This window comes from Cyclopterus lumpus, chromosome 5, assembly GCF_009769545.1.
Source record: "Cyclopterus lumpus isolate fCycLum1 chromosome 5, fCycLum1.pri, whole genome shotgun sequence".
In the NCBI taxonomy this organism is placed as follows: Eukaryota; Metazoa; Chordata; class Actinopteri; order Perciformes; family Cyclopteridae; genus Cyclopterus; species Cyclopterus lumpus.
Genome location: NC_046970.1, coordinates 14,463,160 through 14,479,895, shown reverse-complemented (window position 1 = coordinate 14,479,895; position 16,736 = coordinate 14,463,160). Strand labels below are relative to the sequence as shown.

The 16,736-nt window shown below is 40.6% G+C and overlaps 1 protein-coding gene across 1 annotated transcript in view; it reads left to right on the top strand.

The window, feature by feature from the left end:
• Positions 1-16,736, top strand: part of celsr2 (cadherin, EGF LAG seven-pass G-type receptor 2) — a 57,818-nt gene that overhangs the window by 12,036 nt on the left and 29,046 nt on the right. The window contains 1 exon segment of the mRNA XM_034532499.1: positions 8,721-9,431. Within this exon segment, the coding sequence (XP_034388390.1) occupies positions 8,721-9,431 (711 nt within the window).

Here is a 16,736-nt window from a genome sequence, read left to right as displayed (position 1 = left end):
GGAGCAGGGTGGAAGGGGGTTTTGGGGTAATGAGATGAAAAACCGGTCCCTCCCTTTGCTCTGCTCAGCATCCAGCCCCCAACCAGTCATCAGTCTCCTTTCAGGCAGCAGTTAAGTGTTTCACCTTTCAGCGCTGGTTAATTCAAGCGCCCCCCCCACCCCCCCCCACCCCCACCCCGACCCCCCGGCCACATTTTACGGCTTCCTTTTTGATCAACAGGACTTGAGGTTCCAGCTTTTAAATTAAATCGACACCAACCAGAGTGCACTCAGTTTTAATGAAGAAGGCATCTGATAAGATCTAAAATATATCAGACTATTTTAAACACTGAGCCACAGAGCTCCAACATCATGCTAAACTTCTGCTCCCTCGGTCTTTAACCCACATCAGCCCTCATCAGTGTCTCGTTTTTTTCTTTCATCTTGACTGGAGTGTTAATTGAACCTCAGCTGGCTGACCGGTATGAAGATGAGGATTAAATATGTTGTCCTGCTGGGTGCTTTTTGTTCCTGTATGTCCACAATCAGGTGGAACAAAATCCGGAATATTTCACATGAAAATGCAAAGAAGCAGAGAACAATATTCTTTAAAAATTACTTTGGTTATATTAGTCAGTTTGTAATTGTATTTTGGCATTTTCTTTAATGAACCCCCAAGGAAATAGTGTGTATTTCACAAACATTACATAAGCGACACCTTTCTTTTGTTTAAGTTAGTGTGTGTTTGAACACTTGTGGCTCCAGTTGTCTTCTGTAGTTTTGAACGAGGGGTTCGGCCTCGTCTCATTACACACTTGACCAGATTTACAGTTCAGTTGACGCTTCCCAGCACCTGTACGGTTTAATCTCAAACTGGCCATAAACATGTCAAGGTGACGACACAACTGAGCTGCTGATCTCTGAATATGGAAGGCAAAAGCTTAAAAAAGAAATGTGATACATTAGTCAGAGTCTCAGAAACGCACCAGTGATTAATGTGTGTGGTTCTCAGGCTGATCCAAGGGCAGAGTATTTAATAGTAATTCAATTAAACTGTGTCCTGTTGTCGGCCCCACAGGGACTGTACTCTCAGGTCACGACTCTGTGGTTTGTTTGGTGTGGGTATGTGTGTGTGTGACCTTGTGTGGACTGGTGGTGTGGTGTTTGTCAGCAATATGCAAACATGATACTTGGTTGGGGACAGTAGCTTCAGACTGTAATTACTCGTTAACGGTGGTTATTTCTGTTAATAACTACTGCAGGACGGCTGTTCTTCCAGTTATACAAAGCATACAGTGTTTCAGAATATGGTAGTTTTAGCTAACTATCTACATTTGATTTTAACGTTTGAAAGGACATTTATATTGTCTTGACATGCAAACATTGTCTGCAATTGTCATTGCGATACTAATTGCTTCTTATTATGTTTATTATATGTACACTGTCAACCGGCAGCAGCTTCCTCCCTGCTCCAATTTAGTTTTGTTCTCGTTCCCACGTCAGCCATTTTCCTTCGATGGCCTCCCTATTTATGTATTTATATATCATAAATATATTAGACCAGAGACTTTGAAATACTCAAACTGCTTGCATATGAATACAATGAAGACGCCGTCTCTCCAACTCCAACACCTTTCTTGCATCTCAAATTTCTAATCAGACTTTAAACAATGACCGGCCTATGGAAGGGAATGTTTTGCCCTGACCAGATCAAGCACCGAGTAAGAATGCGGTGCTTTGAAGCCAATTTCTCATTATGGCCAAATTGTGTGGTGACAACTTCCGGCACCGCCTTGAATGCTGAATCCAGATCCAGTTACTGTGCACCTGCAGACAGACTTACATGGAAATATTGGCCCTTGCCCCCAGAGGCGTATCATCCTCAGACTGATAGTTGATGGGTTTCAAGATCGCTGTACAGACTTGGTGTTTAAGTACTTAATTGCTTCAAGAACACCCGTTCCTTTCACCTCGTACAGCATCTCTGCTTCAACTCTTCCTCCTTCAACTGTCACAGTATCTGACTCTTTTTTTTAATTACTTATCTCACATTAGCTTCTACTCGAGATATTAAGGATTTCACACAAATGATAGGAACTTTTAAAGAAAATACATTTATATAGGTTTTTGCAGATCATTGAGTAAAATGTAAGGATTTTTTAAAGAAGGACAAATATGGCAGGTGTCGGGTCAATTACTGCCTCTGATTGGCTCTGAGCTGCTCTTGAAGACTCGTCACTGTGAGTAGGAGTACGCCGCTTTATAAATTTGTCTATTCTTCACTGTCAGCGAATGCTGCTTTTTTTTTTTTTACAATTTGCCTCTCTATAGCTTTTTAAATGAAGTTTCAAACCGTTTGAGCCCAGATCTCACTGATCCGTCCTGAAACACAACCAAACAGGAAGTAAGACTCTGCATGCTCATTTCTGAATCATAAACTCATTAAAAGCTTTCAAGTTTGCAGAGCGGCTCGCTGGTTGGAGCTATAAAGCGAGTGAACTGCAAAGACATCCACAGGCCTTATCCCTCCAACGTGATTTTTAATTTATGATCTCCCTATTGATCTTGGAAATGTGACCCCGGCTTTGCGCCCTTTGATGTAGTGAGTACTCGGTGCGTGCTGCACATACTGCAGTGTACTGACGCTGAACAACTAAGACAGGCTCTGCTCAACCTCATTACCTTCTTGCCCGGAGGTTCCCCCTCATCATGACACACTGATGCAGAGAAACACACAGCTGCCTCTGAGGGAGTATCGGCCACTCCGGATCACAGAATTAACAGAGTTTTGTTTGATTGTGGCGTTCTTTACGTGGAACCATTAGACATTTGATGAATGGCTGCTTGAGGGAGCTGCTTCAGGGAGCTGCTTGAGTGCGATTATTTATTGTCTCTCCACTGTCATGATGATAAATAGTATTTGTATAGTGTCTGTAATGTGTTTCCCCTCCCCACAATAACTGGAAGGTGCGTTCATTGGCTGAGTGTTTAACCTGCACATCAGGAGGCGGAGCAGTCGGGTTTTGAGGTCTTGTTCTTGTGAGCAGCTGCCCTGTTGAAGTACCTCTAAGCAAGACACTCACAATGTTTGGGAGTATATATAGTATACGCCTATTTATAATTAGCCCGGTGCATCAATTGTTTTACATCACAACTCTTAAACTGGGTGTTATGGATTGAATTATCTGCTCTCACTTTCTCTGTCATTTGAATGCAGATATCTGGTTTTAGTTGATGAAGACCACTTTAATGCTGCTGTAGTTTTCCTCTCTGTGTGTCTGGCAGCAGAAACCTGCACCGATGCTGTGTTCAATTCTCCGCAGACTTATCTTGAGAGGAGGTGCAGGTTCAGCCCACTAACCTTCAGTCCTCTGAAGGGGAATCTGCGTCCTTTGGTTGCTCCATCCTGGATTGAGACACAGTTTATGTGTCAGGTTTTTCAGCTCAGACTTATATACATTGTAGCTTGTTACTTCTTTCCTGTCTTCTTGTCTCTTTCAGTCTTTCATTTTCTCCTCGATACACAAAGCAAAGATCTCAATATGATCTATAAACGGAGAGAGAAGAGCATAAATAACCGGTGAACTGTCACAGGCAACGCTCTGAGGGAGAAGGTCAGGGTTTCTGTCAGGAGGTTGTGGGTGATGTCTCTGTCCTCAGTAATTTGGTCACGCAGTCCTTCTGATCTTCATCCACAGTGACTTTGTTGACATTTTCTGGGATTCAACTGGGAGATTCGATGGTAACTTTGTGGTCTAATTAGGCCGGTCTCCTCGATTAGTTCTCTGTCTCTCTCAGCAGTTTATTATCACCAGTCACTAAGGCCCCTTGTAGGTTTTAAACATAAATCAATATATCCTGGTTTTACTAGCTGTCTTTACAGCAATGACTTAATCCTAACGGCTCTCTAGATTTGTATAACATTGTGTCGTGGAGTGTTTGTTGTTCATAATTTTCTTGGTGGTTGAAACTGGGTTTCATTAATATTTCAGAGATAAAAAGCAGTCCACCTCCCCTCTTCAACCCCCCTGGCTGATAATGTATGTTGTGTGTAGGCCTCAACCTGCAGTCCAACATGGCCTTTGTGTGTCTCCGAGAGATTCTGCTCTAAATCATAATGACTCTGCTTGTTTACATGCCTGAGTTTGTAATCAGAGGTGGCTTGTAGGATTTCTTGGATCTGGATCTGCATCTGGCGGATTTCATATGTGGAAAATGAACCGTCAGAGTATTCTGTATATGTGCTAAATCATTTGAGCTCAAAAGGGGAAATCAGATGAACCACCGCCTCAAAAACATCCTGTGTTTACGACAAAAATGATGATGCATTTTTTTATCACATTTTTATGAATCATCCAACGAATTTAAAAGCACAAACACACACAATCCTGTGACTTTTGAGGTTTTTGAATGAGTGATCCTAGTCTTTCAATTTTTTAATTTGAATGTCATGAAACTTGTTTCAACTTCAATGATGACTAAACCTCCACTGCTAATGTACATTCCCTTCTGTATTGACGTATGGATCAACCCCCCCCCCCCCCCACACACACACACAGATACAATGCTGTACACAGTCTTGGCAGTCCTGCAGCCACACTGTGTGTTTAATCTTTTCCCTGGCGCCACTTCCTAGCTGAGAGCATTCCTGGCACCAAGAGGCCCAGAGGGGGCCGGGCTCTGGGCTGAGAGTAGTGTCACACTTCAGAACTGGCATCTTGTCTCGTCACCAACTAAGCATCCCTCTCTTCCTCCTTTTTGGCCCAAAACGCTCAGCTTACCCTCTCGTTTCCTGAGCGGAGGATCCTTCCGTGGAGAATGACCTCTTTGAAGGATGGTCTGGTTCCTTTCAGAGGAGATTCTCCTCGCGCTCAGTTTCCCAGCGCTGCGTCTACGTCTGGAGATCTGCCCGAGCTCCCGACCAAGAATGCGGATTGGCAGAGGATATAATTAAGGCGATGTCTGTCCTTATAGTTGGCCTAACCTTTAAGAGCCCCTGTTCTCTGAGAGCTGTGTGTTTTCTGGCTACTGTTGCTGCCGAGTATCGGTTATAATATGAGCTGAATGGCTCAAGAGAAAGCTTTCAGAGGGAGAGATTAGCTGGTTTTTGGTTTGTTTCTTCAGGTTAGAAAGGATTTCACTGTCCTCCTGTCAATTTAATGTTGTAAAAGTGTAATAACAGTCCTGCGTTACTGTATAGCATTCAGTATTATATTTGTCTCGCATGAGGCTCGGCAGCTGAAACACTGTCTGAAACCTGGAAATATAATATTAAAACAGTTTTCACACAGACTGAAAGTGCATGTTGAACTCACCTTAATTTCAATGCGCCTTTTGTGTGTGTGTCATATGCGGCTGATTAAGATTTCAAGGTCATTAAAGTCAATGTTTAAATCTGATTGATCATTCACAAATATGATATGGAAAAGAAATGAAAAAAATATTCTTCTTCCGCTTCTCAAATGTTACCATTTGCTCTGCTGTCTTTTATGATCAACTGGACAAAACTAGCATTTTAATTTCTTCAACCTGAGCTCTAGCCAATTAAAATTGGCTTTTTTCACTATTTTTATCGAAATTATTAAGAGCAAATTGACTTAAAAAAATATGAAGCACTTAATACATCATTACATGAATTGATGGTTGCTGCCCTTAATACAATTAAAATGTAGTGTTCTTTAAACACACGTTGAGTTGTAAATAGTGCCTAGAAAATTAATCATGGCATTAGTTAGCTCGGGAATCTCCTCATTTTGAAAGAACAGGGCCTGAACTATAAAGTGCTCTGACTTTGTCGTGACTCCCTGTTATATTCTCTCCTCTTATATGCAAATCTATTCTTGTGTACACAGGTGTGTGTGGCCGTTTGTGTGTGTGTTTACAGTAAAGTGTGACACAGCTCATCTCTGTACTTTGATTCATCCCCACTTCCTCTGCTAAGGCCCTGTATTATTACTGTGCTGGAAGCACTTGACTGAAAGCAGAAGGATTAAAGCCGTGTCAAACATGCTTCTGTCTCTTTTCCTCTATGACCCCCAAACACACACACACACACACAGACACACACACACCTCTTTCCTTTCCCCCCTTCCTTGGCACTCTGTGTTTAAACTCGCCCAGTGCCAAAACAGAGATCTGGTAACTTTGGGCCGTGCTGTTTGTTTGTGCGAGTCCTGCTCGCAGGTTCTGCTCTCTGGCCGACGTCCAGACGCCCCAAAACAAAGTGTCCCATTGATTATCTGAGAGGAAGAGGCTTGTTTTTGTGACACTTTTGATTTCAGAGCCTGTTTGCTCTCGAGGCTACAGAAAACTGCCGGCCAGCGGTGACATGGACAAAATGATATCGATCTTTCTGTAACTTTAGAGTGAACTAACTTCTGAGCAATTACAAAAACTTCCAAATACAAATAAAAAGCTTAAATGAATACTACATTAAAATACTATTTATCAGTTGGTATGGAGGATAATGTGAGCAAACTTAACCAAGTTATTTCTGCTTGTACTACTGTTACTCTAATAAATGCGCTTCAAATTGTATTCATACACTTTCCTACCCGACTGCCATAGGTGTTTTATTTTGTAGTATGTATCTAATAGCAGCACTAAAAGGGACAAGAAGCATACTTTTAAGGTTTTGTTTGCAGGTATGATAAGCAAAAGAAATATACAAAAACATTTTCATACAACTTAATGCGCCATTAGTAGTTCCTATAGTTCCATACAAATGTCCTATGTTGGCTATATTAGGATTAGGACAATTCAGAAGATTGATATCTTGTATTCTGTTTGAATTAGTGAATTTATCCGCCATAAAAAGAAACTCTTAGGTGCTAATGCCACTTTTCTCCCATGTAATGGGAAGCATCCCTTTAGACAGATCAAAAGTAAACTGTTTGTTATGTGACTCCAGGACGACTGACTGTGGCAGAGAACTCAGTGCATAGTTTAATATCTGTGGCTCAGAGATCCAGGTCAAGTTGTACATTTGTTGCAGACTTTCTCTATCTGCTGGAAACGGTTGTGTGCTTGTTAGCAACATAAATAACTTCCCTTTGTGCTCTTTGTGATTGGATGGTTTAGGATCGAGTTTGTTTTTATTATAATTTCACTCCTCAGTGAGCAGGGACTTTCAGCTGAAGAGCAGTTTTCTTTTTATTGTAAATGTGGTTACAGTAGAAAACAAGCAAGAAAATAAGCTTAACAAAGTTGATGTAAATGGGGCGCAAAAGCTTAAGGCAACATAATGAAACAGAATAATTTACGTTTTAATTACCAACAGCAACATCTAGATTACGAGGCTGACTCTGTTGATAAAGGCCTAATAGGGGCATCAATGTATTGTACAGTCAAGAGCTACTGTATAATAGCAGACAAAACACGACATGTCTTCAGTCAAAGACAAAGGACTGAATGTATAGAAGAGAAAACATTAACAGGATCAAACAACAAGATAAAAGACGAGATCTGCTGAGCTGAAAAAATGCTGTAACCGTTGAATTTGAGACTTAAGGCTTTAAGTATGGCATGTATAATTAAGTAGCATCTCTTCTTCCGGACAAAGCAAAGAGGGAGGGAGTTGTGAATACAGGCGTGAAATTGCTGATTATAAACTTGGAATGTATTGAAAAAAAACATAGACTTAATCTTGGCATACGTCTGTTATCTGTTCTGGCACATGAGAAAAAAAACACTTGTCTAAGCCAGGAATATGAGCAAAAGAAGTGTTGATATTCATTAAAGTGTCAATTTATGTACTTCATTACTAGCTGCAGTTTTACAGTAACAACCGTGTTGTTGAACTGAACCCAGTGATACAGGAGCAGCTGTTGCATAAATCCTCCACCATGCCTGTACCTGCATCAATCCTGCATTTACCGTTAGAGCAGCTGCTACGTGTGTTGGTGCTACAGTTGCTGGCGTTTTTCACCAGACTCAAGGTTACTGACTCATCTTTTAATACAATAATATCAAATGAAAACATCCTGCCATTTAAAGGATGTGTCTGATGTTATTCCATATGTTTCTTATTATCAACAAATTCCAAGACCAAAAACTCACTCTGCCAAAACCTAGAATGTATTCAACCCACTAACAAGTATTCTCCGTTCATCCAGCCTGATATATCTTATTTCAATCAGGAGAGACAAGTAAAATGCAGAAAAGATAATAGTTCATAATAAACAGGTGATGTGAGATAATTACGTTTTGACAGTCTTTACAGGGGGATTTGTTCTCCAGTGGCGTCAGCTCTGAGCAGCAACACCATAAATCCCCCCATTGAGTCCAGAAACTGGTGGTGACAGATGAAATGATGAAGTTGATGAAGACTGGGCAGTGATGGGACGCGACGAATGTGACAAATGAGGAAGACCATGTGACATGTCTAATAGTCTTCCTGTATGTTTGTAAACTCACTTACACTCAGAACATTTAACTTCAACTTAACTTTATTGTTTCTGAGGGGAGATTTGTCTCGCTAACATGAAGGACACACAGACTTGAACACAAGACACATAAAACATAATAAAATGCCTAAATTCACCATCAAATTATATATCAAGTGGCAAAGTTACATAAAACCTCGAGTACATCTTCATACAACTCAATCATCAACGGATCGGTATCGTCCTCACTACCTTTTATATAAAAGACTATTTTGGGCCACGAGCTAAGAACTGTTCCAAAATATGAATTAAAATGTCCATTAGTCTGACATTTATTTTTTCTCTGGTCTTTCTCAGATGGTGTCCACTCCGTATCAGCCCAGTGTCTTCTCCAAGTCACCATCATCACCGATGAAATGCTGTCCAACAGCATCACGTTGAGGCTGGCCAACACCTCCCAGGAGCACTTCCTCTCCCTGCTGCTCGCCCAGTTCCTGGACGGTGTGGCCCGCGTCCTGTCGGCCGCCCCCGAAGATGTCGTCATCTTTAACATCCAAGACGACACGGACGTCAGCGCTCGCATCCTCAACGTCAGCTTGTCTGTGGCTGTGCCTGTGTTTGGGGAGGGACACCAGCGGCCTGGAGGGCTCGGCCACGCAGGGGACAGGCCTGGGAGAGCAGTTGAAAGTGGAGGTGCAGGAGAGTTTTTTGGCTCAGAGGAACTGCAGGAGAGGTTGTACCTGAACCGCAGCCTCCTCGTTAAGATCTCCTCGCAGGAAGTTCTTCCCTTTGACGACAACATCTGCCTTCGAGAGCCGTGTGAGAACTACATGAAGTGTGTGTCCGTGCTGAAGTTCGACAGCTTGGCGCCGTTTGTTGCATCAGATACCATCCTGTTCAGACCCATCCACCCCATCGCCGGGCTACGCTGCCGCTGTCCCACCGGCTTCACAGGAGACTACTGCGAGACGGAGATTGACCTCTGCTACTCAAAACCCTGCGGAGTTCACGGTGTGTGTCGCAGCCGAGAGGGAGGCTACACCTGCGAGTGCCTTGAGGACTACACAGGTGAGAGCCCTCATTGAACATCAAATAATTACTGATGAAGCAGTGCTGTTTTTTAAATCAGTCTCATCCCTTGGCTTCATTAACCACTTGACCTTACCTAGTTTCTGTTGCTATGACTGTCAACGTTTCCAAATATCACATGATACATGATGCACTGTACAATGATAACAGTGATTGATTTCACACAGAGATTGACAAAAGCAGGTTTTCCATTACTTCTTCGTCTTCTTCTTCTTCTTCTTTTCGTTTCTCTGAAGCGTGGTGGTTTTATGACAGTTTCCCATTTCTTTACGCAGTCCGTTGCATTTTGATTGAACACTTCAAGGTCTTTTGAGTTGCAAGGGGTTTGTAGTAGAGGGCAGACAAGGCAGTGCTCCATTGTGTGTCTGCTTCTCCACATTTACAGGTCGTTGGCCGGTCTTGTCGCCCCATCTGACAGAGCAACTTTTGATCGTCCCGTTCTTATTCTGTGGCGGTTGAGTGTTTTCCAGCTGACTCATAATGCTCCATGTTGAGGACATGCAACTAAAGGAGCCACCGTGTTTTTCTATTGCAGTGTAGAGCTTTCTCATAATCTTATAAGTATGAGAAGTAAAAATGTAACATCAGACTGGTATAATTTGTAATTTTAGGTTTAACTTTTCATATATTAAAAAATGGCATTTTTTTAATTTAACGGAAGTTTTCTCTGAAACACTTTCAAGGGGGTCTGTTCTCTGCTTAACACGTTGTTGTAGTTTTCTCGACAATCCTTACATTTTGCTGTTGTGTTTAGTTTTTTGGCCACATGCACAGTGAAATCTGGAGCCTACCGTGTCTGGTTAGCCCACAGTTTCTGAGCTATGATTGGACAATCAGTGTGTGAGGGGGTTTTGCTCCCTCGTGAGTTCCCACTGAATAATTATCCTGTCTTCAAACGTCCTGCCACTCGAAGGTGAAAGGGCACAATTTCTGCCAAGCTGTGTCCACATGTAGCTTTCAAAATGTTAATTTCTTCTCCTTCACAAAGATCCCATGGGGACATTAAAGTCTACATCTGTCCCATTCACTCCCTCTTCAGCTCTTTATTGAACCTGGCACTTAACAAAAAAAGGGGGGAAAAAGCAGACTGTCCTGTACGCTGATGACAGTAGCTCTGCAGACAAAGGCTGAGTGATGACTTATTGATCTGGTTGTCACAGTCGGCCACAGCGGAAGTAAACTGTTGCTATGCAATTTTGTAAATGTTAAATGTAGATTGCCTTAATTGAAACTCAACGATACATACCTTTAGTCTGTTTGTTTGGGGTTTATTTGCTTTATTTACAAGATAAAAAACATTGGATTCTGAATTAATGAAAAACCTTGTTTTATGCTATTTAAACTGGCCTTGAATAAGCTGTAATACCTACGTAGTTATTCACACCTACACACAAAACATCACCTTAAGCTGTAGGAGTGGACTGTTTTTCAAAAAACAGGAAGAAAGATGATATAACAAACCTCTGTATACTCTCTGATGTCTATTTGGTGGCTGGGGATTTCAGAGAAATCATTACTTTGTGAAGAAAAACACAGCAGTTGTATCGCTGAGTGGGATAAGGTAGGGAAGTATTAATTATAGAAAGCTACAGATGGAGAGTCTCCCCTGGCTGTAAAATGCCCGGTGGTAAGAAAATACCTGAGAAAATATATCACAAAGCACACAATATGTGGAGACGGAGAGAACAGAAGCTTTCATTTGCAGCGATAATGGAGAATTCATTTATTACTGTTGGCAGCAGAATTACTAACCAGTTAAAGGACTTGTTATTCAGTTTCCTCAAAGGGTTAAAGACTGTCTGCTCACACATGTTATGGTTAAGGGGAAAAGGGAGAAGTTGAAAAAGAGTTTAAAGAGGAAGAACATTTAAATATGCTGATTTATACAGTATGCATATTTAGGTAGTTGCCCCATGTTTTTGTTGAGAGGTTAAGTGGGTCAAAGCCTGACTTTTTAATGTGATTTAGAGGTTCATCTTGTCTTTGAAGCACAGAGCTACTTGGTTTACTAAATGCAATGATGTTAACTAACGTAAAGTACATTTACTCAAGCCCTGTACTTAACTGCTGTTTTAAGGTACTTGTACTTGGTATTTCAGTTGTATGCTACATTGTAGTTATACTATTCAAATCTAAATATCGTAATTTTTACTCCCCTACATTTATTTGACAGCTTGAGTCAATAATTGCTTTTTTGTATCGTATGTTTTATTATGAATACAGTTATCCTACTGTTTAATACACAATATAATTAAACATTAAATTCAGATTTATAATTATAGATTGTAAGATAATTGAGTTAAAATTAAGTGTTCCTTACACGCCAAATTATAATCCAGTTTTAAAACTTTCTGAAATAATGTGAACTTTTACCTTTTGTACATTTCGCAGCCAATGCTTTTGTCCTACTCAATTCAAACTTTGAATGTAGGATATTTATTCAACTGAGTATTTCTAAACTTATATATACTTTTACTTAAGTTAAAGATCTGAGTGCTTCATCCACCACAAATTATTGAAAATAAAAAAGGGCTATGAGTTAGGGCATATAGTTGTGGATAATACATATGTATTATCTTATAGTGGTTGTTTGACTGGCTAATTGAATTAGGCCATCACTTTTATGTTCAAGGTTTTCAGCAGCTGTGACTTCATCTCATCTAAAAGCAGAAGTCAGGGCTGATGAACAATCACTTCACTTTCTCTTGTAAAATCTGATTTCCAGATTAGTTGATAAACCATTACTTTAACTAAAACTCCAGTCACATTTTGTGTAAAAAGAAAACACTCCTGTTAAAATGAATATATAAACTAGAAAGCAGAAAGTGCATACATTCATGCTGTTGCCTTTGTGCTCTCTGTAATGGCATCACTTCCATCATTCCTCGTCAAACATTAAAAGGTTTTTTCACCTATTTATGCCGCTGTTTATGGAGCCTGAAATAGTGTCAGGCATTTGAATGTGTGGGCTCAGTCACTCAGAGTCCAGGTTGAGTGACACTTACATATTCTTGTGCACAGCTGTGGGTGTTGGAGCTGAACTATAGGTGCTTTTAACGTGAATCGGCGGAGACGGAGAGCGAATGTGTGAGTGGGTGAAGTGGGCATATTTTCATTCCTGCAGCATGGACCACAATCAGTCACATTAATCTCCATCAGTAGAGGGTTTAGACCCAGGTGACGTTAAAACCAGTATATAGGCCTTGTCGAGTTATGTGAGAGTGAACGTGGTTATGTAGCCAATGATTTAAGATCGGTTTGAAGTTTGAATCCCGCTGTCAGATCACACAAGGTCGTGCAGACTTCAGGTTTTCATTTGATGTGTTTTTCTCTGTGATCTACAACTCCTACTGTTCTGCCTCAGTGAGCGTTGAGTTCACCAGTCTCCAAGCCGTGCTGGGGCCTGGGAGTGTGTGTGTGTGTGTGTGTGTGTGTGCGCGCCCGCGCTAAATTGCTCACTCTGTGTGATTCGGTTGGATAGCTAAGTGCTGAAAAGCTGCCATTATGCTTGTAAGAGAGTTGGATGGACAATCAGAGGAATGTTTATGTGTTAATGGCGCATAGGCATGTGTGTGTAACTGTTAGACCGTAGGCGTTGCCAGATGGTGGCAGGAAAAAAATTATATATATATATACTGTATATATTTATTTATATAACAACCATCATATTTGGTGTTTTTCAAAAGGACAGAGTGAAGGATTTGGCTCGGCTGTGTCATTCTGTAGATGCTGAACAACAAGATGTTATCCTCCTTTTCATACTGTAAAACACACAACGTAAGCAATTCACCTTTTTTCAATCTGTATGAAAGTTAGTGGATCGCACTATGCTGCATATATTTGTGATAAGAAAGTCCCTTTTTTCTCTGGTAAATTCATTGAATTATCAATAATCCATTTGTGCCATTTTAATGTGCGGGCATGCTTTTGCCACAAGAACTGGTGAATTCTTTCACCTCACCTCCCACCTATATATTTAAAAAAAGCACTGAAACTCGCTATAATTGGCCTCTGAGATGACATGAGTAGACAAACATTGTCAACCAGCATTCCTGAACCGGCACCACAAGTCTTTTTTTCTCAAATGTATAATCTGTATACACCTCACATTGAGTGTGCAACTCAATGTGATATATTTTAAGTGACATGGCACTGAGATAATGATGACATGAATTGAACTGAATGTGGATCGGTCACATCTTGTGCGATACCATCCAAATGATAAAAGTGGTGCAGGGATGAACAAAAAATATAACGTAATATAAAATATAACGGTGTAAAACAGAATCAGGTCTATTGCAAAATGGGTTTTCACATACATGCCTCTGTGTTTGATGTGTAACAAACGGACATAGTAATAGAAAAGAAAAAGTGAAAAACAAGTACTTCAAAAGTCAAGAATCATAAATAGAAGGAAAATAAATACTATAACTAATGTAAATGTATGAACAAGTTGTATCAGTTAATCAGTGCGGTATAATGATTCTGATGTGTCGCTGTGTTGAAGTGTTTGAGTGTGTTCAGTCCTCCGGCTCTTTGATGACAAGAGGATTTGATCATAGATATAGCTCGAGGTCATGTATCTATTCAGGTATTGATCATCTTATCTTATCATTCACCGTCACCGTTGCTCTTTCAATATCCTCACACTGACCTCCTGGTCATCAAATGAATGATCTGTGTTTGAACTATAGTGGAAGGGGGGTCTTGCTCTCAGCTTCCCTGATCTCGTTGTTGTTGTTGTGTCTGGAGGGATCCACCCACTGGATGATGCTCACTAGTAACCTAGCAGCTCAGACACACTTGTTGATCTCTAAACAAACACAGTTTGCACACATGAGTAGTGCACAGTAACACTACAGCTTTTGATTATTCTCTTGTCAAGTTTATTAATTAAGGCTTTTAATTGTTTACTGGTCTCAGATAAGCGCTGCTGTTTTTAGTGTGAATTTATGCAGCAATAGCTTGAATTACACAATGTTGTTCATTAATCAAATCACACACTTATAGGTTTATTTGTCATATTTTGTCCATTTAGTTTGTTCTGTGTGTGTGAATACCCTCTGGGATAAATTTTTTATTTATATTTATTTATGAAATGCTTCAAACCCATTCATCAATTAACATCTGCTGTTTTTCATTGTGCGTGTTTGAGAAAAACAAGACTAATGTGTGGTCAGAGGTGTAAATATCAAAATGTGTATTCCGTGCAATAATTAGCTTTAATGTATGCGGTAACTTTTTATTCTGTTTTACAATATAGTTAAAAACTGGTGCTTGCCTGAATTTTAAATATGTATTCCATCCAGTCACACCTTGATTTTCAGTTTGATTACAATTATGAGCTGACTTGTTTATCCATAGTCAATGCCATTTTTATATACAGTTCATATATTATCAGTCTATGTTCAATCAAGTATCAAATGTATAAACCAAAAACTAAATTTAAAGAGCAAAGTGTCTCTTCCTGTCTAAATAAAAACAGCATCTCTGTGAGATTTGCTGCCTTAATGATTCATGCTGGCAGCAAACACAGTGTGGGCTCTGGACTGATAGAGGGGTGAACATAGAGCAGAGGAGACATGTTTGAATTATTGATCAGGATATTCTGTAGAATTGTGACTGTGAGCCCATTACCCGCCCCGCTGTGCTGCTCACCTGGCAACATGAAGCTGTTGTGGTGGAGACGACCCACGGGGGGATGAACTGAACACCGAAAAGCATTTAGTCAGGCAACAGTGAGGCAGATCTGTAGACTTTCGCAACGAAATGTACCGTTAGATATGTATTTCCCACAATAAAGCACAGTTGTGACTAAACCTTTCGACCAGGTCTGTTTAATACAGCTCTGTTTGACCAATGTTTGACCACTGTGGCTGCTTAATTAATAACAAGGCAGACAACTCTGGAACAGGAAGGCTTTATTTTCGTGCCGGCTGGCCAGCAGAAGCTGTTTGTCATCAGCAAGAAGTGAATTGTCATGAGCTGACAGTGTAGAGCTGCTATTACGCTCCAAGTTATTGCTTCTGGAAGAGACACGGCCCCCTGACATGGTACAAGGTTTAATACTACTTTAGAGTCGGGTAAACTAAGTTCTCAATGATGGCTTCAGATCAGTACTCATTATATAGCATAAATAAAAAATACCTTTTGGGATGTGAGGTATACATACAAGTCAAAATCCCCCTTATAGAAGGAAAATAAAATAAAGAAATGTACACTTTTATTTATCCCTGTGGTCAAATTCTTTGACCCATCCTTAGTTATTAAGGAGCAGTGGGCTGCAGTGAAGCGCCCGGGGAGCAACTGGGGGTTCAGTGTCTTGCTCAAGGACACTGAAACCCCCCTGAACCCCTGACATGCAACTATGTGCGTGGGGATTGAACCTTGTGGTTACGGGACAACCGCTCTCCCCCATGAGCTACAGCCAACTAATAAAACCATCATATATTAATAAAACCATCATATATTAAAGGTTGAGGGTTTAAGTCTGAGAGACCCACAAATACCATTTATTAATCTGCGGGGGGGGGGGGGGGGGGGGCCGCAGGTCAACGGATAGAAGAGGTGTCTGACAGCTGGGAGCCTAAGATTAATTTGAGACGCAGTGTGTCAAGTTGTTCTAGTCATTAATTATAATAGTTTGTGAGAACAATGTAATATGCATGTCAATTCCCCAGTTCTATTATGTCTCATAAGTTATTGCAGCAATCTTTGGGTTGATACCATTTAATACATAGTTTTGGTGCTACATTTAATTTATTGGACACGAGAATTTATAAAATGATAAGAAATCCCTCCAAAATATAACATTAAGGCAAGAGGAACACCATAAAAAAAGCATGCTGTGATTTGGAATTAAAAACATTTGGCATTTGAAGAGAATTGTGAAGAATTGCATCTCTCTGCGATTGAATGATGAGGGCTTCTGTTAGGGAAACTGCTCAGAAAACCCCTCATTGTTATTATTGAATAATTGCCATGCCAGTTCCCCTCGCCAAAGTTTCACCTAACTTTAGAGCTTTAGCTTTCCCAACACGCTACCGTGACACTGCTGGTACCAATGACTCCATTAGGTCATCTAGTTTCATATGATACCACTCACTCTATCTTTAAGACGAAGCCCGGGACAGCCTCCTAAAAACAGTAATGTCTGCAGTCTCAGAGGGTTAACAATAGGCCATTGATGCTGCAGTTATACATGTTAGTAAATCTTTAACACAATGTTTGCCTTGATGCTCTGCAGCTTTCCTCTAGGAGGTCAGCAGTTCAGGGGAGAAGTTC